Below are 24,425 nucleotides of genomic sequence, written 5' to 3' on the forward strand. Positions count from 1 at the left end.
AATGTTATAAATACATAAGTCATATTTTCCAACAGACCTGGAAAAGCCTTCAACATCAAATTAAACATTAGTACCTTTAAGATTCCATCTCCACATCCGACTGCAGCTAAATTAACCTGATGATTAAGGCAGCAACAATGAATATGCGAGTTCTGGACCTCACTCTGACACATTACATCACCAGTTTTCCCGTTTATTAGCTGTTGCAAATACAAAAAAAATTAATACCAAAATCAGTTTTCCCTCTGAAAAAGCAAAATGAAGATGACAAACAATCCCGAAGAGAGGTAGGCTTCAGTGGGGTTATCAAAGTGCCTACTCTTAGCCAGACTTTAGCAATATGAAACAGATTCCATAGACAGGTGCTTAAAATCTAGCCAATTAAACTACTGAAGTAAAAGATGGTGGTGCAGATCACTTTTTTTGTGAGATAGAAACAGCAGATGGTGGTGGTGAGGTAACATGGCTAGAAAGGAAAGGAAAGGAAATGACAAATCGTTAGGGTAGAAAAACAGGACATAGTGCATCATATTCTATGTCTAGATTAATTTACCATACAATATCATATTGTAACTGGTTCCATAAGTTCAAAAATTGGTTCATATTAAGATATGCATCATGCCCAATTCTGTCACCAATGCCCAATTATAATTCAAAGTTTCTCTTCCGTTAGCCCCAATTTTATGTTAAATATATTTGAAGTATGTTCCAAGGAGTGATATGATTAGGAATAGTATGAAACTTGGGAATGGACTCCCTTTGTTCAGCAGAGAGTGCCTGGGAGGAGATGCTTTCATCATTGGGAAGAAGTTAGACTTTCCTTCCAGCAATTATTTGTGTTTTCAGATTTCCTCTACGTTGTGCCTTTAATTTTTTTGTCTGTTCCTTGGCTTGTCTCTTACAGTCTTGATTTTTTAAAAGTTTGCTGCATTCATCATCTCTTTATTACCCTTTTTGTTGCTGTATATCTCAATGACTTTATAGCTCTAATATTTTGCTTCTTTATTCTTCCTGACAAAGTACATAACCCTAATTTTTCCATATTACATCACATTCGTCAGAATTTTGCCTACTCACTTAACCTGTCTACTGTATTTACTCGAGTAATAGATTTTTTGACTACTTTTTAAGGTCAAATTTATGGAGTCGACTATTACATGGATACTACTTTTCACAGGCTGAAATTCATGCACGCCAAAAATCATAATGTATCATTAGCAGAAGCCTAACTGATCGCTGCACGAATAAAGAAAAAAAATGAATTATGGTAATTCTGAAAATCTGGAGTGGAACAAACAGCCAGCAGACTGGAAGACAGGGAGCGGACAGAACGACCAGCAGACTGGAAACTGGAGTGGGGTGTGACTAATAAACATTGATTCGTTATGTGTGAAGAATTGGGATCAATATTTACATGAGATATTTATTGGGGGGGGGGGGGGGGGTGCTCCAGAGAAGGTTTACAAGAATGATCCCTGGGATGAAGGGCTCATCATATGAGGTGCACTCTGGATCTGTTCTCAACAGAGCTTAGAAAGAAGAGGGAGGGATCTGATTGGAACTTACAGAATACTGACAGGCCTGGATAAAGTAGATTTGGAAAAGATGTTTCCAGAGAGAGAAAGAAGAAACTGACACTGTTTTTGCTGTTTGAATTCATGGATCGCTGGACATTGGAGTGCGTCTCAGAAAATTAACAAACAGGGAAATTCACAACTGATCTTAGAGGAACTGTTGGGTGAAGCTCACAGCACAGAAGCAGATAAGTGTATTGTTGCTTTAAGTGTGACCTACAGAAAGTCTGCAGTAGTGAGTAAAGTGGGTTATTTCTTGATTATATATTTTTGGAGATATGTCTCTTGATTAAACTTAAAATATAAGCGATAACTATTAATTTAACCTGGGGCAGTGTTTGTAGAAGAATAAGACGGTGTTATTTTATGGGTCTGTAGATTGTGAAGAAGCACAAATGGCCTTTAGTATAGTGGAATGTGCTTCTTGTCAGATGTGGGAGTTTAAAGAGAGTTTAAGGATTACAGCGAATTATACCTGCAATAAATGCTGTTGGTTGCGAATCTTATCAGATTGAATGGATTGGTTGGAGAGACAGTTAGAAGCAATGAGGAATTTGTAACAACAACAGTATGTGATGAATGGCAGTTATAGGAATGGGGGAAAAGTCTCAGATACAGTCACATAGATGGCTTAACTTCAGGAAAGATAAGAGAGGTAGGCAGCTAGTGCAGGAGTCTGTTGTGGCTATACCCATTTCAAACAACTATGCTGTTTTGGAAACTGTGAGGGGGGGGGATGGATTCTTAGGGGAACGCAGCATGAACAGCCAAGTTTCTGGTATTGAGACTGGCTCTAATGCAACGAGGTGTACGTCGGGTTCCAAAAGATCAATTGTGTTAGGGGATTCTCTAGTCCGAAGTATAGACAGTTGTTTCTGTGGCCAGCAGCGAAAAATCAGAATGGTGTGTTGCTTCCCTGGTGCCAGGATCAAGGATGTCTCAAAGAGGGTGCAGGATGTTCTCACGGGCCAGCAAGAGGTCATTGTCCACATTGGACATAGGAAGGGAAAAGGTCGAGAGTCTGAAAGGAGATTACAGAGTTAGGCAGGAATTTAAAAAGGAGGTCCTCGAGAGTAGTAATATCTGGATTACTCCTGGTGCTACGAGTTAGTGAGGGCAGGAATAGGAGGATAAAGCAGATGAATACATGGCTGAGGAGCTGGTGTATGGAAGAAGGATTCACATTTTTGGAGCATTGGAATCTCTTTTGGGGTAGAAGTGACCTGTACAAGAAGGACAGATTGCACCTAAATTAGAAGGGGACTAATATACTGGTAGGGAAACTTGCTGGAGCTGCTCGGGAGGATTTAAACTAATAAGAAGGGAGGGGGGAAACCCAGGGAAATAGTGAGGAAAGAGGTCAATCTGAGATTGATACCGTTGAGAACAGAAGCGAGTCAAACAGTCAGGGCAGGCAGGGACTAGGTTGGACTAATAAATTAAACTGCATTTATTTCAATGCAAGGAGGCCTAACAGGGAAGGCAGATGAACTCAGGGTATGGTTAGGAACATGTGACTGGGATCTCATAGCAATTACAGAAACATGGCTCAGCAATGGGCAGGACTGGCAGCTTAATGTTCCAGGATACAAATGCTACAGGAAGGATAGAAAGGGAGGCAAGAGATGAGGGGGAGTGGCGTTTTTGATAAGTGATAGCATTACAGCTGTGCTGAGGGAGGATATTCCTGGAAATACATCCAGTGAAGTTATTTGGATGGAACTGAGAAATAAGAAAGGGCTGATCACCTTATTGGAATTGTATTATAGTCCTCCTAATAGTCAGAGGGGAAATTGAGAGACAAATTTGTAAGGAGATCTCAGCTATCTGTAAGAATAATAGGGTGATTATGGTAGGGGATTTTAACTTTCCAAACATAGACTGGGACTGCCATAGTGTTAAGGGTTTAGATGGAGAGGAATTTGTAACGTGTGTACAAGAAAATTTTCTGATTCAGTATGTGGTTATAGATTTGGTGGTCAGAGAAGGTGCAAAACTTGACCTAATCTTGGGAAATAAGGCAGGGCAGGTGACTGAGGTGCGAGTGGGAGAGCACTTTGGGGCCAGCGACCATAATTCTATTAGATTTAAAATAGTGATGGAAAAGGATAGACCAGATCTAAAAGTTGAAGTTCTAAATTGGAGAAAGGCCAATTTTGACGGTATTAGGCAAGAACTTTCAAAAGCTGATTGGGGTGCAGACGTTCGCAGGTAAAGGGACGGCTGGAAAATGGGAAGCCTTCAGAAATGAGATAACAAGAATTCAGAGAAAGTATATTCCTGTTAGGGTGAAAGGGAAGGCAGGTAGGTATAGGGAATGCTGGATGACTAAAGAAATTGAGGGTTTGGTTAAGAAAAAAGAAGGAAGCATTTGTAAGGTATAGACAGGATAGATCGAGTGAATCCTTAGAAGAGTATAAAGGCAGTAAGAGTATACTTAAGAGGGAAATCAGGAGAGAAAAAAGGGGACATGAGATAGCATTGGCAAATAGAATTAAGGAGAATCCAAAGAGTGTTTCCAAATATATTAAGGACAAAAGTGTAACTAGGGAGATAATAGGGTCCCTCAAAGATCAGCAAGATGGCCTTTGTGTGGAACCGCAGAAAATGGGGGCGATACAGTTAGTAAGTTTGCAGATGACAGCAAAATTGGAGGTGTAGTGGACAGTGAAGAGCGTTACCTCAGATTACAACAGGATCTGGACCAGATGGGCCAATGGGCCGAGAAATGGCAGATGGAGTTTAATTCAGACAAATGCGAGGTTCTGCATTTTGGGAAAGAAAATCTTAGCTGGACTTATATGTTTAATGGTAAGGTCCTGGGAGTGTTGCTGAACAAAGAGACCTTGGAGTGCAGGTTCATAATTCCTTGAATGTGAAGTCGCAGGTAGATAGGTTAGTGAAGGAGGTGTTTGGTATGCTTTCCTTTATTGGTTAGAGTATTGAGTACAGGAGTTGGAAGGTTATGTTGTGGTTGTACTGGACTTTGGTTAGGCAACCGTTGGAATACTATGTGCAATTCTGGTCTCCTTCCTATCGGAAAGATGTTGCGAAACTTGAAAGGGTTCAGAAAAGATTTACAAGGATATTGCCAGGGTTGGAGGATATGAGCGACAGGGAGAGGCTGAACAAGTTGGGGCTGTTTTCCCTATAGCATCGGAAGCTGAGGGGTGACCTTATCGAGGTTTATAAAATTATGAGGGGCATGGATAGGGTAAATATACAAAGTCTTACCCTTGGGGTCGGGGAGTCCAGAACTAGAGGGCATAGGTGTAGGGTGAGAGTGGAAAGATATAAAAGAGGCCAAAGGGGCAACTTTTTCACACAGAGGGTGGTACGTGTATGGAATGAGCTGCTAGAGGAAGTGGTGGAGGCTGGTACAATAGCAACATTTAAGAGGCATTTGGATGGATATATGAATAGGAGGGGTTTGGAGGGATAAGGGCCAGGTGCTGGCAGGTGGGACTAGATTGGGTTGGGATATCTGGTCGGCATGGACGGGTTGGACCAAAGGGTCAGTTTCCATGCTGTACATCTCTATGACTCTATTAGTAAGAAAGACTAGAATCCAAGTTCACAGACACAGTTAAGGGGTGACCCTTTAGAACTGAGATGAGGTGCAATTTCTTCAGTCAGAAGGTGGTGAATCTGTGGAACTCATTGTTATAGAAGGTTGTGGAGACCAAGTCACTGAGTGCATTTAAGCCAGAAATAGATAGATTCTTGATTAGTAAGGAGATCAAGGTTTACAGGAAAAGCGCAAGAGAATGGAGTTGAGATATGCATCAGCTATGATTGAATGGCAGAACAGACTCGTTGGGCTGAATAGCCCAAGTCTGCTCATATACCTTGTGGCCTGATGGACCCAGCAACTGAGGTGGAATAGCAATATAGTTCCAAGCCAAGATGGTGTGTGGTTGGAGAAGATCTTGGAGGAGGTGGCACTGTAAAGAATCAATTACCCTGTGTTGGTGATTGCAGGTTGGAGAGCATGGAGAGGTATTGCAGTACACATTGTAGATGGCACATATCGCTGCCTCTGTGAGCTGGTGTGGAGGGAGTTAATGTTTAAGTAGTCGATGTGATGCCAATCAAGGAAGTAGTGCTGACTTGAATAATGACAAGCTTGTTGAATGCTGTTGGAGTTGCATTCATGCAGGCTATTGGAGAGTATTCTACCATAATCTCTGACTTTTGCCTTATTGACAGTATACAAGCATAGGTAAGACAGGAGGTGAATTACGCTTTGTAGAATTCCTCGCCTCTCACCTCCTCTTGTAGCCACAGGATTCATAGCACTGATCCAGTTCGGTTTCTGGCCGACGATAACCCTAAAATGCTAATAGCGCAGATCTCGCCAATGATAATACCATTGAGTACAAAAGGAGATGATTAGATTGCCTTTATTGGAAATGGTCATTGTCTAGTACTTGTATTGCATGAAGTGCTGTCTGTCTGTCACTTGTCATCTCAACTTGTCTAGGTCATGCTACATATGGACAAGGACTGCTTCAGTATCTGAGAATTTACAAATGGCACTGATCACACAGTGAACATCCTCAATTATTGAAATTCTGAGAGGGGAAAGGTCATCAATGATACAGCTGAAGGGGGTTGGGCCTAGGACAGCACCATGAGGAATTCTGCAAAGACATACACAGACTGAGATGATTGGTCTAAAACAATCACAATCATCTTCCATTGTGATAGGATTGACGCCAACTGGTGGAGAGCTTTCCCTGATTCTCTCAGATGTTGACTTAGCCAGTGATCCTTTATTTTCACTAAAGGGGAATACTTTCTTGATGTCAAGGGGAGTCATCCTCACCACACCAGTTCAGCTCTATTGTCCTCATGTGTGTCAAGGCCCTAATGTAGTAAAGAGTAGGTGGTCCTGGCAGAACACCACCAACTGGTATCAGTGAGCAGGATATTTTGCACAAATGCTGCTAACAAGATTGACTTTCCTCTTGATCAAAAGTAGTCTGAGAGGACGGAAACTAGCTTGAACAAATTCGGCCTGCTGTTCGTGGATAGGCCATACCTGGGCAATTTTCCACATTGCCAGCTGACAGCCAGTGCTGTTGCTGTATTGAAACAGCTTGACTGAATGCATGAGTTCTGGCACACCAGTCTTCACTACCACTGTCATGATATTATCAGGGTGAATCGAATTGGTTTAAGATTGGCATCAGTTGGTACTGGATACCTCAGGAGGAAGATGCACTCAGCACTTATAGCTGGAGGTGCTTGCAAATGTTTCGGCTTGACATGCTTGACTCACAGTCAGTAAGGACGCAGATATTTAAGAAGCCACTTCTCCAGAATGTTGTTGTACTGATGACAATGAAACTATTGTTCCCCTGAAACCAATAGGGTAGCTTTGTTTTAGGGCCAGTGGCAAGCATCCTCACATGCCCGTGACCTCGAAAGACAAATTAGTGTTTTGTTCTGAGAAGACATGGTTAAATGAGAAATGGCAGGAACTATCAAGTCTAGTAAAATGAAGATTGCTTACCTGTAAACATTTTTTCTTATCAGATACTAAAACAAAGACTTCATCCTCGTGGAAGACCGCATCCATATCTCGAAACAAGGACACAGCAGAGGCACTATGCACTTTATTGGTATTCCATAGCTGTCAAAACAAAATGAAATGAAAGATATCAAAGCAAGATCCTTCTTATGTAGTTTACAGCTATAACCTCCTTTCCAAATACTGGAAAATTGCTAAAACAAAGTGACAATAGGTTTCTTGAAAAAGTGTCAAAGATATTAACGTAATATTGCAAGGTTCAGCACTACCTTTTCTGGCATATAATTTCTATGAAATTCGTCAAAAAGTCAGAAGAAAGGAAAAGAAAACAACTTTGCAATTTTTGTGACGATGCAAGAGATAATGTACCACCATGAAACAGATAGAAAGGTTTATGTTATTAGGTGGAAATTACTAATGTGTAACAGACTGAAAGTGATGCATGGGCATCAGTGTACAAGTGACAGAACGTCATACCATCTGATGAAGGAGTGTTGCTCCGAAAGCAAGTGTGCTTCCAATTAAACCTGTTGAACTATAACCTGGTGTTGTGTGATTTTTAACTTTGTACACCCTAGTCCAACACCGGCATCTCCAAATCATGAACAAATAAAAGTTATTCCCAACATCGGCAAGAGCACTCCTCTAGCACATTGCTTGCTACCATCATATGGCTACTTTCCAAAACTAAATGCAATTTAAGTTCAAACCAGTTGTTAGTTTTCTATCACATTTGCAATGGAAAATAAATTTCTATCCATCTCACTATTGTAATCATCCTTTTGAAACTGAGCACAATTTTCAAACAATGTATTTGTAGCCATGGAAGTGTTTAAATATAAAGTTAAGAACCTTATATTTGAAGAAATGTGGGGCTATAAGCCTATGTCAGTCAGCTAAGTCAGGGATAGTTGGCCAGCAAGGCCTGATGCTGCACGGGATAGGGCGCCAATTTCAGACAAACCGAGGTTTGTGCAACGTAGAAGATGTATGGCCTGGAGTTTATTGGAATTGTTCAATATGAAGAGAACAAAGCTATTCAGCCTATCCTACTGCCCCAGGAGCTGTACTGGCATGGATCTCTATGGGGATTCATTCTGCTAGGCAACTGTCTCAGGGGCAGGCTGGAAAATCAAGAGTATGATGGAGCACTCCCCACTTGATGGGTACAGCTCCAACAACACTAAAATAGCTTGACACCAGGACAAAGCAGCCCGCTTGATTGGCACCACATTTTCAAGCATTCACTCCCTCCACCATCGGTTCTCAGTAGCAGCAGTGTGTACTATCCACAAAATGCACTACAGAACTTCAACGATCCTTAGACAACATTTTCCAAACCCATGGTTACTTCCATCTGGAAGGACAAGGGCAGCAAATATATGGGAACACCGCCAAGTTCCCCTCCAAGCTACTTACCATCCTGACTTAGAAATATATCTTTCACTGTCACTGGGTCAAATTCCTTAACTTTCCTCTTTCAGGGCGTTGTGGGTCATTCTACAGCACTATCTGCAACGGTTCAAGAAAGCAGCTCACCACCACCTTCTCAGGGGTAACTAGGGACAGGCAATAACTGCTGCCAGCCAGGAATGCCCATGTTCCAGGAGTGAATAACAAAAAAGTTCTATAGGAACTAGTGACAGGATATCGAGAATGCCATTTACAGTTTTAGTCTCCTCTTCCAAAATGAACTTAATTGCAGGAATCTAAGGAACTCTTCTCCAGGGAGGCAGAGGAAGATAGATTTTTTGGCTAACCAGGGAGTCAGAAGATATTAGGGGTAGGCAGGAGAGTAGAATTGAGGCCACAATCAAATTAGCCATGCTATTACAGGTAAGCGGAGTACACTCAAAGGGTTGAAATGCCTACTCCTGTACTTAATTTGGATGTTTGATATTTATAAATGGTGAAATGCTAATTAATATAACAGCCTGGAGACAGTGCTGATATATAAAATTGCACCAGATAGATAGCAAAGTGGTTGATAGAATGGAGAGAAGGTAGCATCTGGCACTTCTAAAACTCTGGAACCATTTAAATGGATCACTTCCAGTGCTGTACAATGAATGCTTGCATAAGTAGTAATACCATTCCAAGCAACTCTGCAAACATACTTGCTTATCACAGCACCCATTCCTTTACTGAATTAAATACGAAAAATGTTACATACTCTCACAGTTTGGTCATCTGAAGATGAAAGTAAAGTTGAGCCATCTGATGAAAATTGGACACAATGAACCCAGCTCAAATGCCCACTGCAGTCAGCTACTCTCTTACGCAAATCCAAGTTCCATAGCTAGAGGAAATTGAACAGAAATACAGCTGAATGCTGCTTCATCATTTCCATATCACTAACAGATGAAAGAGCAAATTGAATGACTGTGATTTTGTGTTAGCTTTGACACATGTTAGAATCCCTACAGAGAGGAAGCAGGCTATTCGGCCTATCGAGTCCACACCGACCATCAGAACAGCATCCCACCCAGACTCACCCCGTCTACCTTATCCCTGTAACTCTGCATTTCCCATGGCTAATTGACCTAACTGACACATCCCTGGACACTATGGGCAATTTAGCATGGCCAATCCACCTAACCTATACATCTTTGGTCCATGAGAGAAAACTGGTGGAAACCCACACAGATACGGGAGAACGTGCAAACTCGAAACAGTTGCTTGAGGGTGGAATTGAACCTGGGTCCCTGGTGCTGTGAGGCAGCAGTGCTAACCACTGAGCCATCATGCCACTCTAAATTCTTCTCTCTAAATTAGTAGGAAACATTTCTGATTATAAAGGTGGGCTTCAAAGTGCTATTTTGCATATTTAGAGCTGTAAATGTTATTTAACATGTTAGAATTAATCTAAAAACAAAGTTAATTTAGTGCACTGCTGGGAACCAGAAGAAAAGCATTATTAGGGCATTAATACAAAAGTAAAACACAATGGAACTTGGAAACTTGAAACAGAAACAGAAAATGATGAGCCACAGCAAGAATGAATGTGGACAGAAAAACATAATTAATGTTTCAGGTGTTATGATGAAAGGTCACCAATCTGAATGGTGATCTATTTCTCAATCCACAAATACTGCGAGAAATGTTAGGTTTTCCCAGGACTTTCTGATTTAACCAAAATTATGAGGTATTATTTTTAAATTCAGCAGGATCTCTGCACTTTCAGTCTTGCCAGGTCTTCTCCAAACTACCCAGCATCTCCCTGTATACGTCAAAGCTTGTGAATTGTGAAATGTCGTTAATATTACATACTTGGACTTAAAGACATCATTTTGACAGTTCTAGTAATTAGTAGTTTGAATAAGGAGTCAAAGTACAAGGTAACATCAAAGTTAATTCAGGGAATTTAGGTTATGAGAAAACATTAAGGAAATTGAACATGTTCAAATATCAGGGGATGCAAGTTTAAAAATAAAATGACTGAATTAGAAATTAGAAGCATTGGACAGAATATTCTAACTCACAGAGTTATACAGTCATAGAGATGTACAGCACGGAAACAGACCCTTCGGTCCAACTCATCCATGCTGACCAGATATCCCAACCCAATCTAGTCCCACTTGCCAGCACCTGGCCCATATCCCTCCAAACCCTTCCTATTAATATACCCATCCAAATGCCTCTAAAATGTTGCAATTGTACCAACCTCCATCTCTTCCTCTGGCAGCTCATTCCATACACGTACCACCCTCTGTGTGAAAAGGTTGCCCCTTAGGGCTCTTTTATATCTTTCCCCTCTCACCTTAAAACCTATGCCCTCTAGTTCTGGACTCCCAACCCCAGGGAAAAGACTTTGTCTATTTATCCTATCCATGCCCCTCATAATTTTGTAAACCTCTATAAGCTCACCCCTCAGCCTCCGATGCTCCACGGAAAACAGCCCCAGCCTGTTCAGCTTCTCCCTATAGCTCAAATCCTCCAACCTTAGCAACATCCTTGTAAATCTTTTCTGAACTCTTTCAAGTTACACAACATCCTTCTGATAGGAAGGAGACCAGAATTGCACGCAATATTCCAACAGTGGCCTAACCAATGTCCTGTACAGCTGCAACATGACCTCCCAAACCCTGTACTCAATACTCTGACCAATACAGGAAAGCATACCAAACACCTTCTTCACTATCCTATCTATTTGCGACTCCACTTTCAAGGAGCTATGAACTTGCACTCCAAGGTCTCTTTGTTCAGCAACACTCCCTAGGACCTTACCATTAAGTATATAAGTCCTGCTAAAATGCAGCACCTCACATTTATCTAATTAAACTCCATCTGCCACTTCTCTGCCCATTCACCCATCTGGTCCAGATCCTGTTGTAATCTGAAGTAACCCTCTTCGCTGTCCTCTATACCTCCAATTTTGGTGTCATCTGCAAACTTACTAACTGTACCTCTTATGCTCGCAACCAGATCATTTATGTAAATGACAAAAAGTAGAGGACCCAGCACCGATCTTTGTGGCACTCCACTGGTCACAGGCCTCCAGTCTGAAACACAACCCTCCACCACCACCGTCTGTCTTCTATCTTTGAGCCAGTTCTGTATCCAAATGGCTAGTTCTCTCTGTATTCCGAGAGATCTAACCTTGCTCACCAGTCTCCCATGGGGAACCTTATTGAATGCCTTACTGTAGTCCATATAGATCACATCTACCACTCTGCCCTCATCAAGCCTCTTTGTTAACTTCCTCAAAAAACTCAATCAAGTTTGTGAGACATGATTTCCCACGCACAAAGCCATGTTGACTATCCCTAATCAGTCCTTGCCTTTCCAAATATATGTGCATCCTGTCCCTCCGGATTCCCTCCAACAACTTGCCCACCACTGAGGTTAGGCTCACTGGTCTATAGTTCCCTGGCTTGTCCTTACCACCTTTCTTGATCAGTGGCACAACGTCAGCCAACCTCCAGTCTTCCAGCACCTCACCTGTGACTATCGATGATACAAATATCTCATCAAGAGACCGAGCAATCACTTCTCTAGCTTCCCACAGAGTTCTAGGGTACACCTAATCAGGTCCTGTGGATTTATCCAGCTTTTCCCATTTCAAGACACCCAGCACTTCCTCCTCTGTAATATGGACATTTTGCAAGATGTCGCCATCTATTTCCTGACAGTCTTTATCTTCCATATCCTTTTCCACAGTAAATACTGATGCAAAATACTTATTTAGTATCTCCCCCATTTTCTGCAGCTCCACACAAAGGCCACCTTGCTGATCTTTGAGGGGCCCTATTCTCTCCCTAGATACACTTTTGTCCTTAATGTATTTGGAAACACTCTTTGGATTCTCCTTAATTCTATTTGCCAAAGCTATCTCATGTCCCCTTTTTGCACTCCTGATTTCCCTCTTAAGTATAGTCCTACTGCCTTTATACTCTTCTAAGGATTCACTCAATATATCCTGACTGTACCTGACATATGCTTCCTTCTTTTTCTTAACCAAACCCTCAATTTCTTTAGTCATCCAGCGCTCCCTATACCCACCAGTCTTTCCTTTCACCCTAACAGGAATATACTTTCTCTGAATTCTTGTTATCTCATTTCTGAAGGCTTCCCATTTTCCAGCCGTCCCTTTACCTGCGAACATCTGCCCCCAATCAGCTTTCGAAAGTTCTTGCCTAATACTGTCAAAATTGACCTTTCTCCAATTTAGAACTTCAACTTTTAGATCTGGTCTATCCTTTTCCATCACTATTTTAAATCTAATAGAATTATGGTCGCTGGCCCCAAAGTGCTCCCCCACTCACATCTCAGTCACCTGCCCTGCCTTATTTCCCAAGAGTAGGTCAAGTTTTGCACCTTCTCTAGTAGGTACATCCACATACTGAATCAGAAAATTTTCTTGTACGCACTTAACAAATTCCTCTCCATGTAAACCTTTAACACTATGGCAGTCCCAGTCTATGTTTGGAAAATTAAAATCCCCTACCATAATCACCCTATTATTCTTTAGTGCATGTTTGTGTTTGAGAGATGATGAGGGAGTGCTGGTGTTGGACTGAGGTGGACAGAGTTAAAAATCACATTCAATTCAAGTTTGTTTCTCAATTTCCCTCTGAATATTAGGAGGTCTATAATACACTCAAAAGGTAATAAGTGTGAACGCTTCCAGCCAAAACTGCTGAAGCAGACAATGTGACTACCTGATGTCTCCCTTTCTTGAGAAATTCATAGACAATGTGCTCAGGGTGCTCACAGAAGATGAATGGGTGAGGATGATTCTTAGAAAAAGCAACTGATGTGCCCAATGGCTTTTCTTATTTTCAGTTCCGAGACAGTCATGGAATTATTCTCAAGTGAATCCCTGATTTTATTATGGGGTGCCTAAGACTTTAGTTTTATCCTCAGGAAACCTCTCTTTAAACCACACCATTGCTCAATGTATGTGTCTATCCTTAGAGATGTCCTTAAATCCTGAACCAATTTTCAGTTACCTTACAAAAATCTTGCGCAAACATTCCCTTTTTTTAGGATTAAGGTCGTTGGAGTGGTCCTTCACATTAAGACAATATTTAAAAGCAGATCCCACAGAACAACTGGTTCCACCCTCTTACCTCGACAGAGTTATGTGACAAGGCCACTGCCAGTAATGGACTGGTAAGAGAAACATCACAAGACTGAATCGTGTAAGAGCTACTTGTTATTAGTTCAGTTATAATGTCACCAGTCAATACATCGAAAACCTGAAAGATAAAACAACCGAGCAAGTTGGGAAACAGCAGTTTTTTTTGATGTTGTGAAAACGTATCAGCAATTAGAAACTGCTAGGACACCACACACAAAAAGCTCAGCATCAAAATTATTTCAGCACATGTATACATGTATATGCAGCCAAAAAAGTGATGTGATAAAGTAGTATACTTTCAAAAAATATTTTTGGGACTGGACCAAATCTCATTCAATACCAATTTCAAATCAGACGTATGCAATGTGTGCAGGAGGCTCGGTGAAGCAGCACTGCTTCTTGTGTGAGGTTTTAAATTCATGACCCATTATATGACATTACCAATCTCAGCTATACATTCACAGCAAGCATTTTAAAAATAACACTTGTGGATGCATGCCAGCAAGCGTTTTGTTAATTTTTTTTCCCCACAGCAGGTAAACTAATGAAGAAAGAAAGATCAAGTACAATTTTTTTTTTTTAAATCACAAATACAGAAGGGTCAAGCATTTGTGCCATTCAATTTAGGTTTTAAGTTATCATTACAAGTTTGACGTGTTAGAAAAGTGCACATTTAAATTGTAAATGGGAGTCCCAAATTCAAGACTGGTCATTGATCACCAGCTGGTTGCAGTAAAATTCAGTGTCAGAATGTTGCATATATTTTACAAATGGAGAAGTAATAAACTGTTGTGCAATGTGGTATTCATAAACAAAAATTAACTAGACTTTTTAAAAAATATAGAGTTGTGACTAAACTTAGTAATTATTTGCCTATACTTAGCTACACAATTTTATAAAATTGGTTAATGCTACTAATCAATAAGACTTCAATTTATTCACTTCCTATGGGAAATGACAACTAAAATAGACAAAATTTATTCAAAGCATACTTTTGGAGAAATGGGCCAATTCAAAAATTGGGAATCACTATTTAATGAACACAACAATCCAAGAGCATTAGTCAGGTGCCAGAATAGGCAGTTTTATTTGTTATGAATTCCAGTTAAATACTGGTAGCTTTGAGGTAGGCACATTCTACAAGTAGGACACAGTGGGGTCTGCAGATCAGAGTTGGGAATGTGTTGCTGGAAAAGTACAGCAAGTCAGGCAGTATCAGAGGAGCAGGATGCTGCCTGACCTGCTGTGCTTTTCCAGCACCACACACTCTCATTCTATAATTAGGCAAAAGTGAGGACTGCAGATGCTGGAGATTAGAGTCGAGAGCGTGGTGCTGGAAAAGCACAGCAGGAATTCCTGATGGACGGGCGTTTGCCCGAAATGTCGATTTTCCTGCTTCTCGGATGCTGCCTGACCTGCTGTGTTTTTCCAGCACCATACTCTCGACTCAATATTCTATAATTAGTTGGCTGTATAGCTAATTCTAGAGTATCTATTTACAACAGTGATAACAGTATAACCAACTGAGTGATTGCCAATGTGTGTAGATGAATTTGACTGGGTAGTTTAGCCCTTTATCTCCAACATCTGCAGTCCTCACTTTCACCTAGTTTAGCCCTTAGGCATTGTTCCTGCAATTTATTACTAACGCCTGTGATTCATGAAATGGAGCAATGGGAGAAATTGGATTTAGTTTGCTGTGTCTGTAGTAAGAGCACTGTTACAGTGATGGCTTCCCTCATAACTATTTGAAGTGAAGTGGCTCATACAAGAGAGCAAGAGGAACAAACATGTCAAAATTAGGATATGGGGAAAATATAAAATTAAGGGATATTTTTACATTTACCTGTTTTTTTAAATTATTATTTTAGTAATACTAGCCCCCTCTCTGGATGCAAACTAACGACTATCACATTATCACAACACATTAGATTAAAATAAGCACAAAGCAAATATTCTAATTACAAACATTTATCTGTCCAATCACGAGCCACGTTGGGTGATTACTTCCCCTAGAAATAGTTTGAATGTTCAAAACCAGTATGCTTCTCAGATCCTATTTCTATAAATTGTTCACTTGAGTGTATATATCATCGAAAAAGGTTTAATGTTTTCTTCCTGTAAGTACATTGATACTTCTTTGCATTTCTCTCTCTCTCTTAAACACCAGGTTGTAGTCCAACAGGTTTATTTGGAAGCATTAGGCAAAAGTGAGGACTGCAGATGCTGGAAACCAGAGTTTAGATCAGAGTGGTGCTGGAAAAGCACAGCAGGTCAGGCAGCATCAGAGGAGCAGGAAAATCGACGTTTCGGGCAAAAGCCCTTCATCAGGAATGGAAGCACTGCCTACAACCTAATGTTATGTGATTTTTAACTCTGTCCATGAGAATGTTAAGGCCTGGCACATTCAATTGGAAATGCATTCTTCACGGTGTGATAAATATTATAATGGCCAAATAATTTCCCTGACCCTGAAAATATAATTGTTCAGACATTGAGACTGAATTCTTCAGAATTTTATTATTGTTGCAAGCTTTTTGTTACATTTTCCCTTTCTGTCATTAATCTGTCTTAACCTAATCTTTCTTTCCCTTTCTATTTTGATTTGTGTACATTTTACATAGAATTGAATATTTAAGTTTGTACTTCCTTTTTTTGGCCCTCAGTAAGGAGTCTGCAGTTTGACTGGTTAAAGAAAACACCACAGATCCCCTTTGGATGAGGGTGCTATGTTAAAACGGATCTTGAATACCTCGCAGTTGCTGTTCAACAGCTCATGAAAAGTGTGGGCAGCTGTCAGCAGGCTAACTGAGGAATGTTATTCCTTTGCCACTGACTGCAAAACCGGGACAATTACTTTTAAAGAAGCTGGATTTTAATTCTCGCGTTCATATGCCTCTCCTCCACTAATTTTTTGGCCATCTTCTTATATTTAAACAGTAATTCTATATCAATTTTTCAGAGATTTTGTATTTTTGCCAACAATTCTTACATAATAATCTCTTTATAACAAAACTTGACTGCTTCACTTAATTGCTTCACCCACACTTCCCTTCTTGCGATATTTCATTTTTCTTTTCTCAACTACCTGTATTTTTTAGCAAAACATTTAGTTTTTATATTGCTACCCCCCCACCTAATTCATTGCCTTTTTCATTTTTCAGTTGGCTGTTCATGCCACTTGCAGGTGGCACCAAAAGTGCACATGCATGAAGAGGCAAACTGTGCATTTGTGGAGTGACAAACAAGGTAGTGTCCACGACGGTACTGCTTGAGGCTAGCCTGAAGTGAGAACGCACTCAGGGAGGCTAAGGCTGTCAGATTACAGCAGAAGACTGTGTGGGTCTGAAGACTTGCTCCTCCAAAAAAAATGGAGACTTTTCTGTCCAGCCCTCTCCAGCCATTGTGTTGCCCTTCTCGGATCCACTGCCACACCCACAGGTTTGCAGTATCTGGCAGCATAGCCTCCTGGTTCCAGAAGAGGCCATGTAGTGAGATCAGCATGAACTGGACTTGTCTTATTCCTGTCTTTCCCTAAGGTATGGGCCCCTGTGATAGGCAGCCTCACCTTCACCCCACACTCCCGGCAGCCCCTAACCCAGCCCTTTCCTGTCTTGGCCAAGGGCAATCACTGGCCACATCTATGTAGCAGCTTCACTGCATTAGGAATCCATTTTTAGTTTTCACGTAAATGTTTTTGTTTATCAACTAGCCTTTATTTTACAATGAATGTATTTTGTTCACCACCTTCATTAGAATGGATGCAACAGGGGGAAAAAAAAAACTCAAGTAGCTTGGAACCATCTTGACACAGCAGGTTGCTTGATCATTATCCCCTCAGAATTCACACTTATCCTTCTCTAAAGCACTGGAGTTTATAATGTGTGCAGCGTGCTCTGTAACTCTCCATTCTGATTAGGAGACTGCTCTCGGATATAGGGAAATAGTGTCTCAGGAGATCTAAGTGAATGGTGTCAGCTGCTGAGAAGGGAATTTATGTCTACATTCCATGGCCGTCTCCAAAGCTCAATTGCAAAAGAGGCAAGAATGGTGCAGTAACGAAGATAAGCATTATCAAGTGTAACATCCTGAAGCAGAAAGAGTCATTTTTATTCAAGAAATCCAAAAATAAAAGTCATCTTGATAACGCAAGCCTGATGTCACCTAAACCCCAAAAGAAGTGGTGCCAGGATTTTCAAAGGCTACTTTAGGAGGAAATTTGAGTGCAAAGGCATTCTGACTTTGACATTCATTTACGTTCTGCACCCTATTCAGATGCAGTCAGGTGCAAGCCCAACTAAAGTTGAAGATTGAATGCAGTGGTATTCAAGAAAAAAAAGCAAAGGAATAGTATTACTTCTCCGTTGCATTGCATCTATTTCTCAGAAGTTATTTTGGACTCAATAGAAGCAAATTGGGCATATTATGTGTCATGACTAGAGTTAAAGGGATAACTACGAACCCTAACTTTGTCATATCATGGTGAAGTTTTCACATATTGCAGCAGTGTGGTATGGAGGGGATAAGTTCACTAGGTTTACCTGACCTCACCTGACAAAGGAGCAGTGCCCCAAAAGCTTGTGATTTCAAATAAACTTGTTGGATTACAACTGGTGCCATGTGACTTTGACTTTGTCCACCCCAGTCCAACACCGGTTCCTTCACATCAGGTTTATCTAGGACATAGAGAGATTTTCTTTTGAGGGGAGGTTGTGTAGGTTGGGCCTATGTTCACTGGAGTTCAGAAAAATGAGGGGTGACCTTATTGGAGCATGCAAGGTTCTTTGGCGACATGAGATTTCAAGAAGAAAGGTTGTTTCTCCTTGCAGAACAGTCTAGCACCAGAGGGGGGGGTGACTCTTTACTGCAGAGGGCTCTTGCGGCTGGGTCATTAAGTGTATTCAAGGCTAAGATAGACAGGTTTTTAATTAGTAAGGAAATCAGTGGTTATGAGAAAAAGCAGGAAAGTGGAGTTGAGGATTATCAGATCAGCCATGACCTTATTGATTTGATGGGCTGAATGGTACATTTCTTCTTCTATGTATTAGGGAAAGGGGAAAAAAAAAGAGGATTTCTCCTGCCAAATTACCACTGGACCACGTATCCACAACCTAGACTTGGTTGGGCAAAATAGGGCAGAGCCCTATATTTTTATTGACCTGTTTCAAGGAGTGTCAGGAGTGTCACTTACTGACTTCACGTACAACTGGACAACTGTGCCATGGCGTAAATCACAGGAGCATCTGTGCAATGCTGATTCCAAACAAAGGGCTCTTCTGGGGCAGTGACAGCGTTCCTATCTCTTTGAGTCCTACATGGGTTCAAATCTCATCTGCTCCACAGTTGTGTCATGTCTGAACAGATTGATTAAAACAAAATCGATGAATTCTGTTGACATTTTCATTTCTGAATCGTATAGTTGAAGCAAAAAACAGAGCGCAGAGCAGCACAGAAACCAAATTAAAAGTGCAAGTATATGACAAATTAAATCAAATACAACTATTTTCAGGAAGAGAGCATCTGCCCCTATATCTTATGAACTTATAATTACGAAACGGAATAATACCAGAGGGAATGGGGAAATTAAAAAAACCAACAAAAGGGGAATACTTTGGAGCCTAAAGTGAAAACTGAGAAAGAGAAAGGATTCCACTTCCCTTTATAATTTATTGAGCACCAATGCATCAACCACCATAAGGTCTCAAAACCTAATCCATTGAAATTTGTGGCTGATATCTTGAGATATCCATTGCAAATTCACCCATCCCATTGGTTTAAATTTGCAAGAATATTTTTCACTATTTAACTGATTATTCAAGCAGCTAATTCAAATTTACTCATGAAGCACTTCAATTCTGATCACTCACTATTTTATCAAATCAAACATTCAGAAAATACTTACAAAGATAACATTTTTTGCAGCTGCCATGATTTGAGTGCCATCAGATGACCATGTGCAGCACTTTAATAGCATCTCAACCTCTTCATCATCATAGTCAGCAGCATCTGGTTTCTGGAACTGCTCACGCACATCAAAGCTCTTCCACTGATTAGCAGAGGAGGTATCCCATAGCTGCAAAAACATAAGGCAGTGTTGCAATAGTAGCTGTGAACAAGCCAACTTCTAAAGACTTTTTAACGACCGAAACTGACAGACTTGGAAAACCTACATTTGAAGAAGCCTTACTCAGATTCTGAAACTGCTTGTTACCATGAGATGGAGGTGCCAGTGTTGAACTGGGTAGAGAAAGTCAGAAGTCACACGACACCAGGTAACAGTCCAACAGGTATATTTGAAATCATAAGCTTTCAGAGCGCTGCCCCTTCGTCAGGTCAAGTGAAGACATAGAATTTACATGCAGAGAGATCAAAAGATCGTACAAATAGTGTCAGTGGAGTCTTGAATAAGAAGTCTCTGCAGGTGATCGAAAGTGTCAGACAGTGTGAGCAAAGTGTCAACATCTGAATAGTAAATCTTGCCAATGTACTCAGATACTCATGTGACTCAACCAATGTTGTCTGCCTCATATGCTGCAGACAAGGATGTCCCCAGGCATCGTATGTTGGTGAGACCATACAGATGTTATGGCAACAGATGAATGGACACCATGCAACAATCACCAGACAGGAGTGTTCCCTCCCAGTCAGGGGAACGCTTCAGCAGTCAAGGACATTCAGCTTCCAATCTTTGGGTAAGCGTGCTCCAAGGCAGCCTTCAAGGTACAAAACAACGTAGAATCGCTGAGCAGAAACTGATAACCAGGATCCGTACCCATGAAGATGGCCTCAACTGTGATCTTAGGTTCATGCCGTGCTACATGTAACCCCACTATACTGTCCTGTATTTGTCAAACTTCCTTAGTGTTCTGTTTTAACACCATCACCTTGGTAGCCTGTTATGAATGCTCTTGTATAGTTTTGGATTTTTTGTTGATTTGGTTAGGTACGTTATTCCAGCTGTTTGGTTTGTCTCCAACACCAACTTATTTTTAAATTTTTTGCAATTAACTCTCTGCCTCAATTAATTTGATTACAGATCATCCTCTTCACAGCTGTTGACACTTTACTCACACACCTGCAAAGACTCATTCGATTATCCACTTAAACCATTTGTATATCTTGATATCCCTACCCATTGATTGCTCTGCCTAAAAATTCTGTATCTGTATACTTTTCTTCACTTCACCTGATGAAGCAGTGCTCTGAAAGCTTGAGATTTCAAATATATCGGTTGGACTATAACCTGATTTTGCTTGCTAACAGTAAGAGGCAGAGTCTATCAGAAGGATCCCAGCATTTTGAAACCCAATCTTGGCAAAATGAAGAAGAAAAGCAGGAGCAGTGACAGGACATGAACTATAACACACAACTAGAAATGGCAACAAATGCCCTTCATGTCATTAGGTCTGAGGTTGCCAATTCAACTTCATAAGCCATCATCAGATTTACACAATACAATCATCCTTGCCTATGAGGAATAGCCAACATACTATCTGTATTAATGGTTTTCTTTAGTGAATTATTTCTATCCTTGGCTTCTGTCTTATTTCTGTTCCTCCTTGTAAATTCCATGTACTCTCATTTCTCTTCTCTCAAAAAAAATCTGCTTCCTCTGCAGTCATTGTCCAGTGGTATACTATGAACACAACCACTTCTGGTCCATCTGTTCTTTGCCTGTCTTCAGTACCCTCCCAAAATCCCAATTGTTTATCCTGTGATTTGTAGACTTACAGCGCTTTATTCCATATCATCATGCTCACATTATTCTTTTTCAAGCTTCACTGGTTCCTATTGCTTTCCTCACCTAAACTGTGTGTGGAGTCACTTCCCTGAGAATCTGCAGGCTGCCCATCCCCTGAAGTTTCCACCAACAATCCAAAGGTTTCTTCCAATAATTTCTTCCTCCCCTCCTCTAGGAAATGCTCCATCATTGGTTTCCTGTATCGGTGACAGAAAACTGGCATAGAAAAGCTCGGAAAGCAGGGAGTTGGAAGGATTTGCAGCTCAGTCTGAAGAAACTGCCAAATAAGCCAGCTAATATGTTATGAGCAATGAGTCTGGTCCACTTGCCAGGACAAGTGTAGTTCCAACAATACTCAAGTTGGTCATCATCCAGGACAAAGTAGCCCATTTGACTGGCACCACATCAACTACCTTCTATGTTTAGAAGTGGGAGACTGACAGTGGGAGACCAGTCGTACCGCTTACGAGATGCACTGCAACAACTCACGAAAGCTTTCTTCAACAGAATCTTTCAAACCCTTAGTCTTCACCTGAAAACACAAGACCTGAACAGATACCTGAACTTCAAAGTTAAATCATGAGGCGAAATTACACAGATTATACCTGCTTATCTCTAGAATTTAGAAGGTTAAAGGGTGATCTGATGGAAGTCTTCAAGCTATTAAAATAGAAAGACAGGGTATTTAAAGTATTTCCACTGGTTGGAGATCCTAGAACTAGGTGGCATAATGTGAGAATTAGGGCCTGACCATTCAGTATATATAGAACATAGAACATAGAAGAATACAGCGCAGTACAGGCCCTTGGGCCCTCGATGTTGCGCCGATCCAAGCCCACCTAAACTACACTAACCCACTATCCTCCATATACCTATCCAATGCCCTCTTAAATGCCCATAAAGAGGGAGAGTCCACCACTGTTACTGGCAGGGCATTCCATGAACTAACGACTCGCTGAGTGAAGAACCTACCCCTAACATCAGTCCTATATCTACCCCCCCTTAATTTAAAGCTATGCCCCCTTGTAATACCCGACTCAATACGTGGGAAAAGGTTCATACTGTCGACCCTATCTAACCCCCTAATCATCTTGTACACCTCAATCAAGTCACCCCTAAACCTTCTTTTCTCTAGTGAAAACAGCCCCAAGTGCCTCAGTCTTTCCTCATACGATTTTCCTTCCATACCAGGCAACATCCTGGTAAACCTCCTCTGCACCCGTTCCAATGCCTCCACATCCTTCCTATAGTATGGCGACCAAAACTGCACACAATATTCCAGATGCGGCCGTACCAGAGTCTTATACAACTGCATCATGACCTCAGGACTCCGGAACTCAATTCCTCTACCAATAAAAGCCAGTACGCCATATGCCTTCCTCACCGCACTATTTACCTGGGTGGCAACTTTCAGAGATCTGTGTACATGGACACCAAGATCCCTCTGCTCATCCACACTACCAAGTATCCGACCATTAGCCCAGTACCCCATCTTTTTGTTATTCTTCCCAAAGTGAATCACCTCGCACTTAGCTACATTGAATTCCATCTGCCACCTTTCTGCCCAGCTCTGCAGCTTCTCTATATCCTGCTGTAACCTGCCACATGCTTCCTCACTGTCAACAACTCCTCCGACTTTCGTATCATCCGCAAACTTGCTCACCCAACCTTCTAACCCCTCTTCCAGGTCATTTATAAAAATGACAAACAGAAATGGTCCCAAAACAGATCCTTGCGGAACACCGCTAGTGACGGCACTCCATGAAGAAACTTTGCCATCAACTACTACCCTCTGTCTTCTTCCATCCAGCCAATTCCTAATCCAAACCTCCAACTCACCCTCAATGCCATATCTCCGTATTTTCTGCAGTAGCCTACCATGGGGAACCTTATCAAACGCCTTACTAAAATCCATATATACCACATCTACCGCTTTCCCCTCATCAACCTCCTTCGTCACCTTTTCAAAGAATTCAATAAGGTTTGTGAGGCACGACTTGCCCTTCACAAAACCATGCTGACTATCCTTGATCACATTATTCCTATCCAGATGTGCATAAATCCTATCCCTTACAATTCTCTCTAAGACTTTGCCCACAACAGAAGTGAGACTCACCGGCCTATAGTTACTAGGGCTATCCCTACTCCCCTTTTTGAACAAGGGAACCACATTTGCTATCCTCCAGTCTTCTGGGACTACTCCTGTAGACAAAGAGGACATAAAAATCAAGGCCAATGGCTCTGCAATCTCCTCCCTTGCTTCCCAGAGAATCCTAGGATAAATGCCATCAGGCCCAGGGGACTTATCTATTTTCACCTTTTCCAGGATTTCCAACACCTCTTCTCTACATACCTCAAAGCCATCCATTCTACTTATTTGTGACTCAGTATTCTCATCGACAACAATGCCCTGTTCCTGAGTAAATACTGAAGAAAAGTATTCATTCAGTGTCTCCCCAATCTCTTCCGCCTCCACACGCAACTTCCCCCTACTATCCTTGACTGGACCTATTCCTACCCTAGTCATTCTTTTATTCCTAACATACCTATAGAAAGCCTTAGGGTTTTCCCTAATCCTATCGACTAAGGACCTTTCATGTCCCCTCCTTGCTGCTTTTAGCTCTCTCTTCAGGTCCTTCCTGGCTACCCTATAACTCTCAATCGCCCCAATTGAACCTTCACGTCTCATCTTGAGATAGGCCGCCCTCTTCCATTTAACAAGGGATTCCAATTCCTTATTAAACCACGGCTCCCTCGCACGACCCTTTCCTTCCTGCCTGACAGGTACATAATTATCAAGGACACTCAATAGTTGCCCCTTGAACAAGTTCCACATATCATTTACACTCTTGCCTTGGAGTCTACTTTTCCAAGCCACACATCCTAAGTCATGCCTCACCGCATCATAATTTCCCTTACCCCAGCTATAATTCTTGCCCTGTAGTACACACTTATCCCTCTCCATCACGAGTGTAAAAATCACCGAATTAT

At 41.3% G+C, this 24,425-nt stretch overlaps 1 protein-coding gene across 7 annotated transcripts in view; it reads right to left on the reverse strand.

The window, feature by feature from the left end:
* The window catches only part of apaf1 (apoptotic peptidase activating factor 1), a 185,268-nt gene that overhangs the window by 87,414 nt on the left and 73,429 nt on the right, over positions 1-24,425 (reverse strand). For 5 of the 7 annotated variants that reach the window (XR_006315078.2, XR_015761153.1, XM_043713623.2 and 2 more), the window contains exons 17-21: positions 19,596-19,766; positions 13,683-13,811; positions 9,284-9,409; positions 7,093-7,212; positions 75-200 (exon numbers count right to left, since the gene is read on the reverse strand). Coding sequence is in view for 5 of the 7 variants with exons in the window: in XM_043713623.2 (XP_043569558.2) it covers positions 75-200; positions 7,093-7,212; positions 9,284-9,409; positions 13,683-13,811; positions 19,596-19,766 (672 nt within the window). In the remaining 2 variants the exon portion in view is untranslated. The remainder of the gene's footprint in view (positions 1-74; positions 201-7,092; positions 7,213-9,283; positions 9,410-13,682; positions 13,812-19,595; positions 19,767-24,425) is intronic. The other 2 variants (XM_087999560.1, XM_087999559.1) reach the window with 1 other exon arrangement.

This window comes from Chiloscyllium plagiosum, unplaced genomic scaffold (assembly GCF_037043375.1).
Source record: "Chiloscyllium plagiosum isolate Xiang-an unplaced genomic scaffold, Cpla_swu_hap1 HiC_scaffold_23, whole genome shotgun sequence".
NCBI lineage: Eukaryota > Metazoa > Chordata > Chondrichthyes > Orectolobiformes > Hemiscylliidae > Chiloscyllium > Chiloscyllium plagiosum.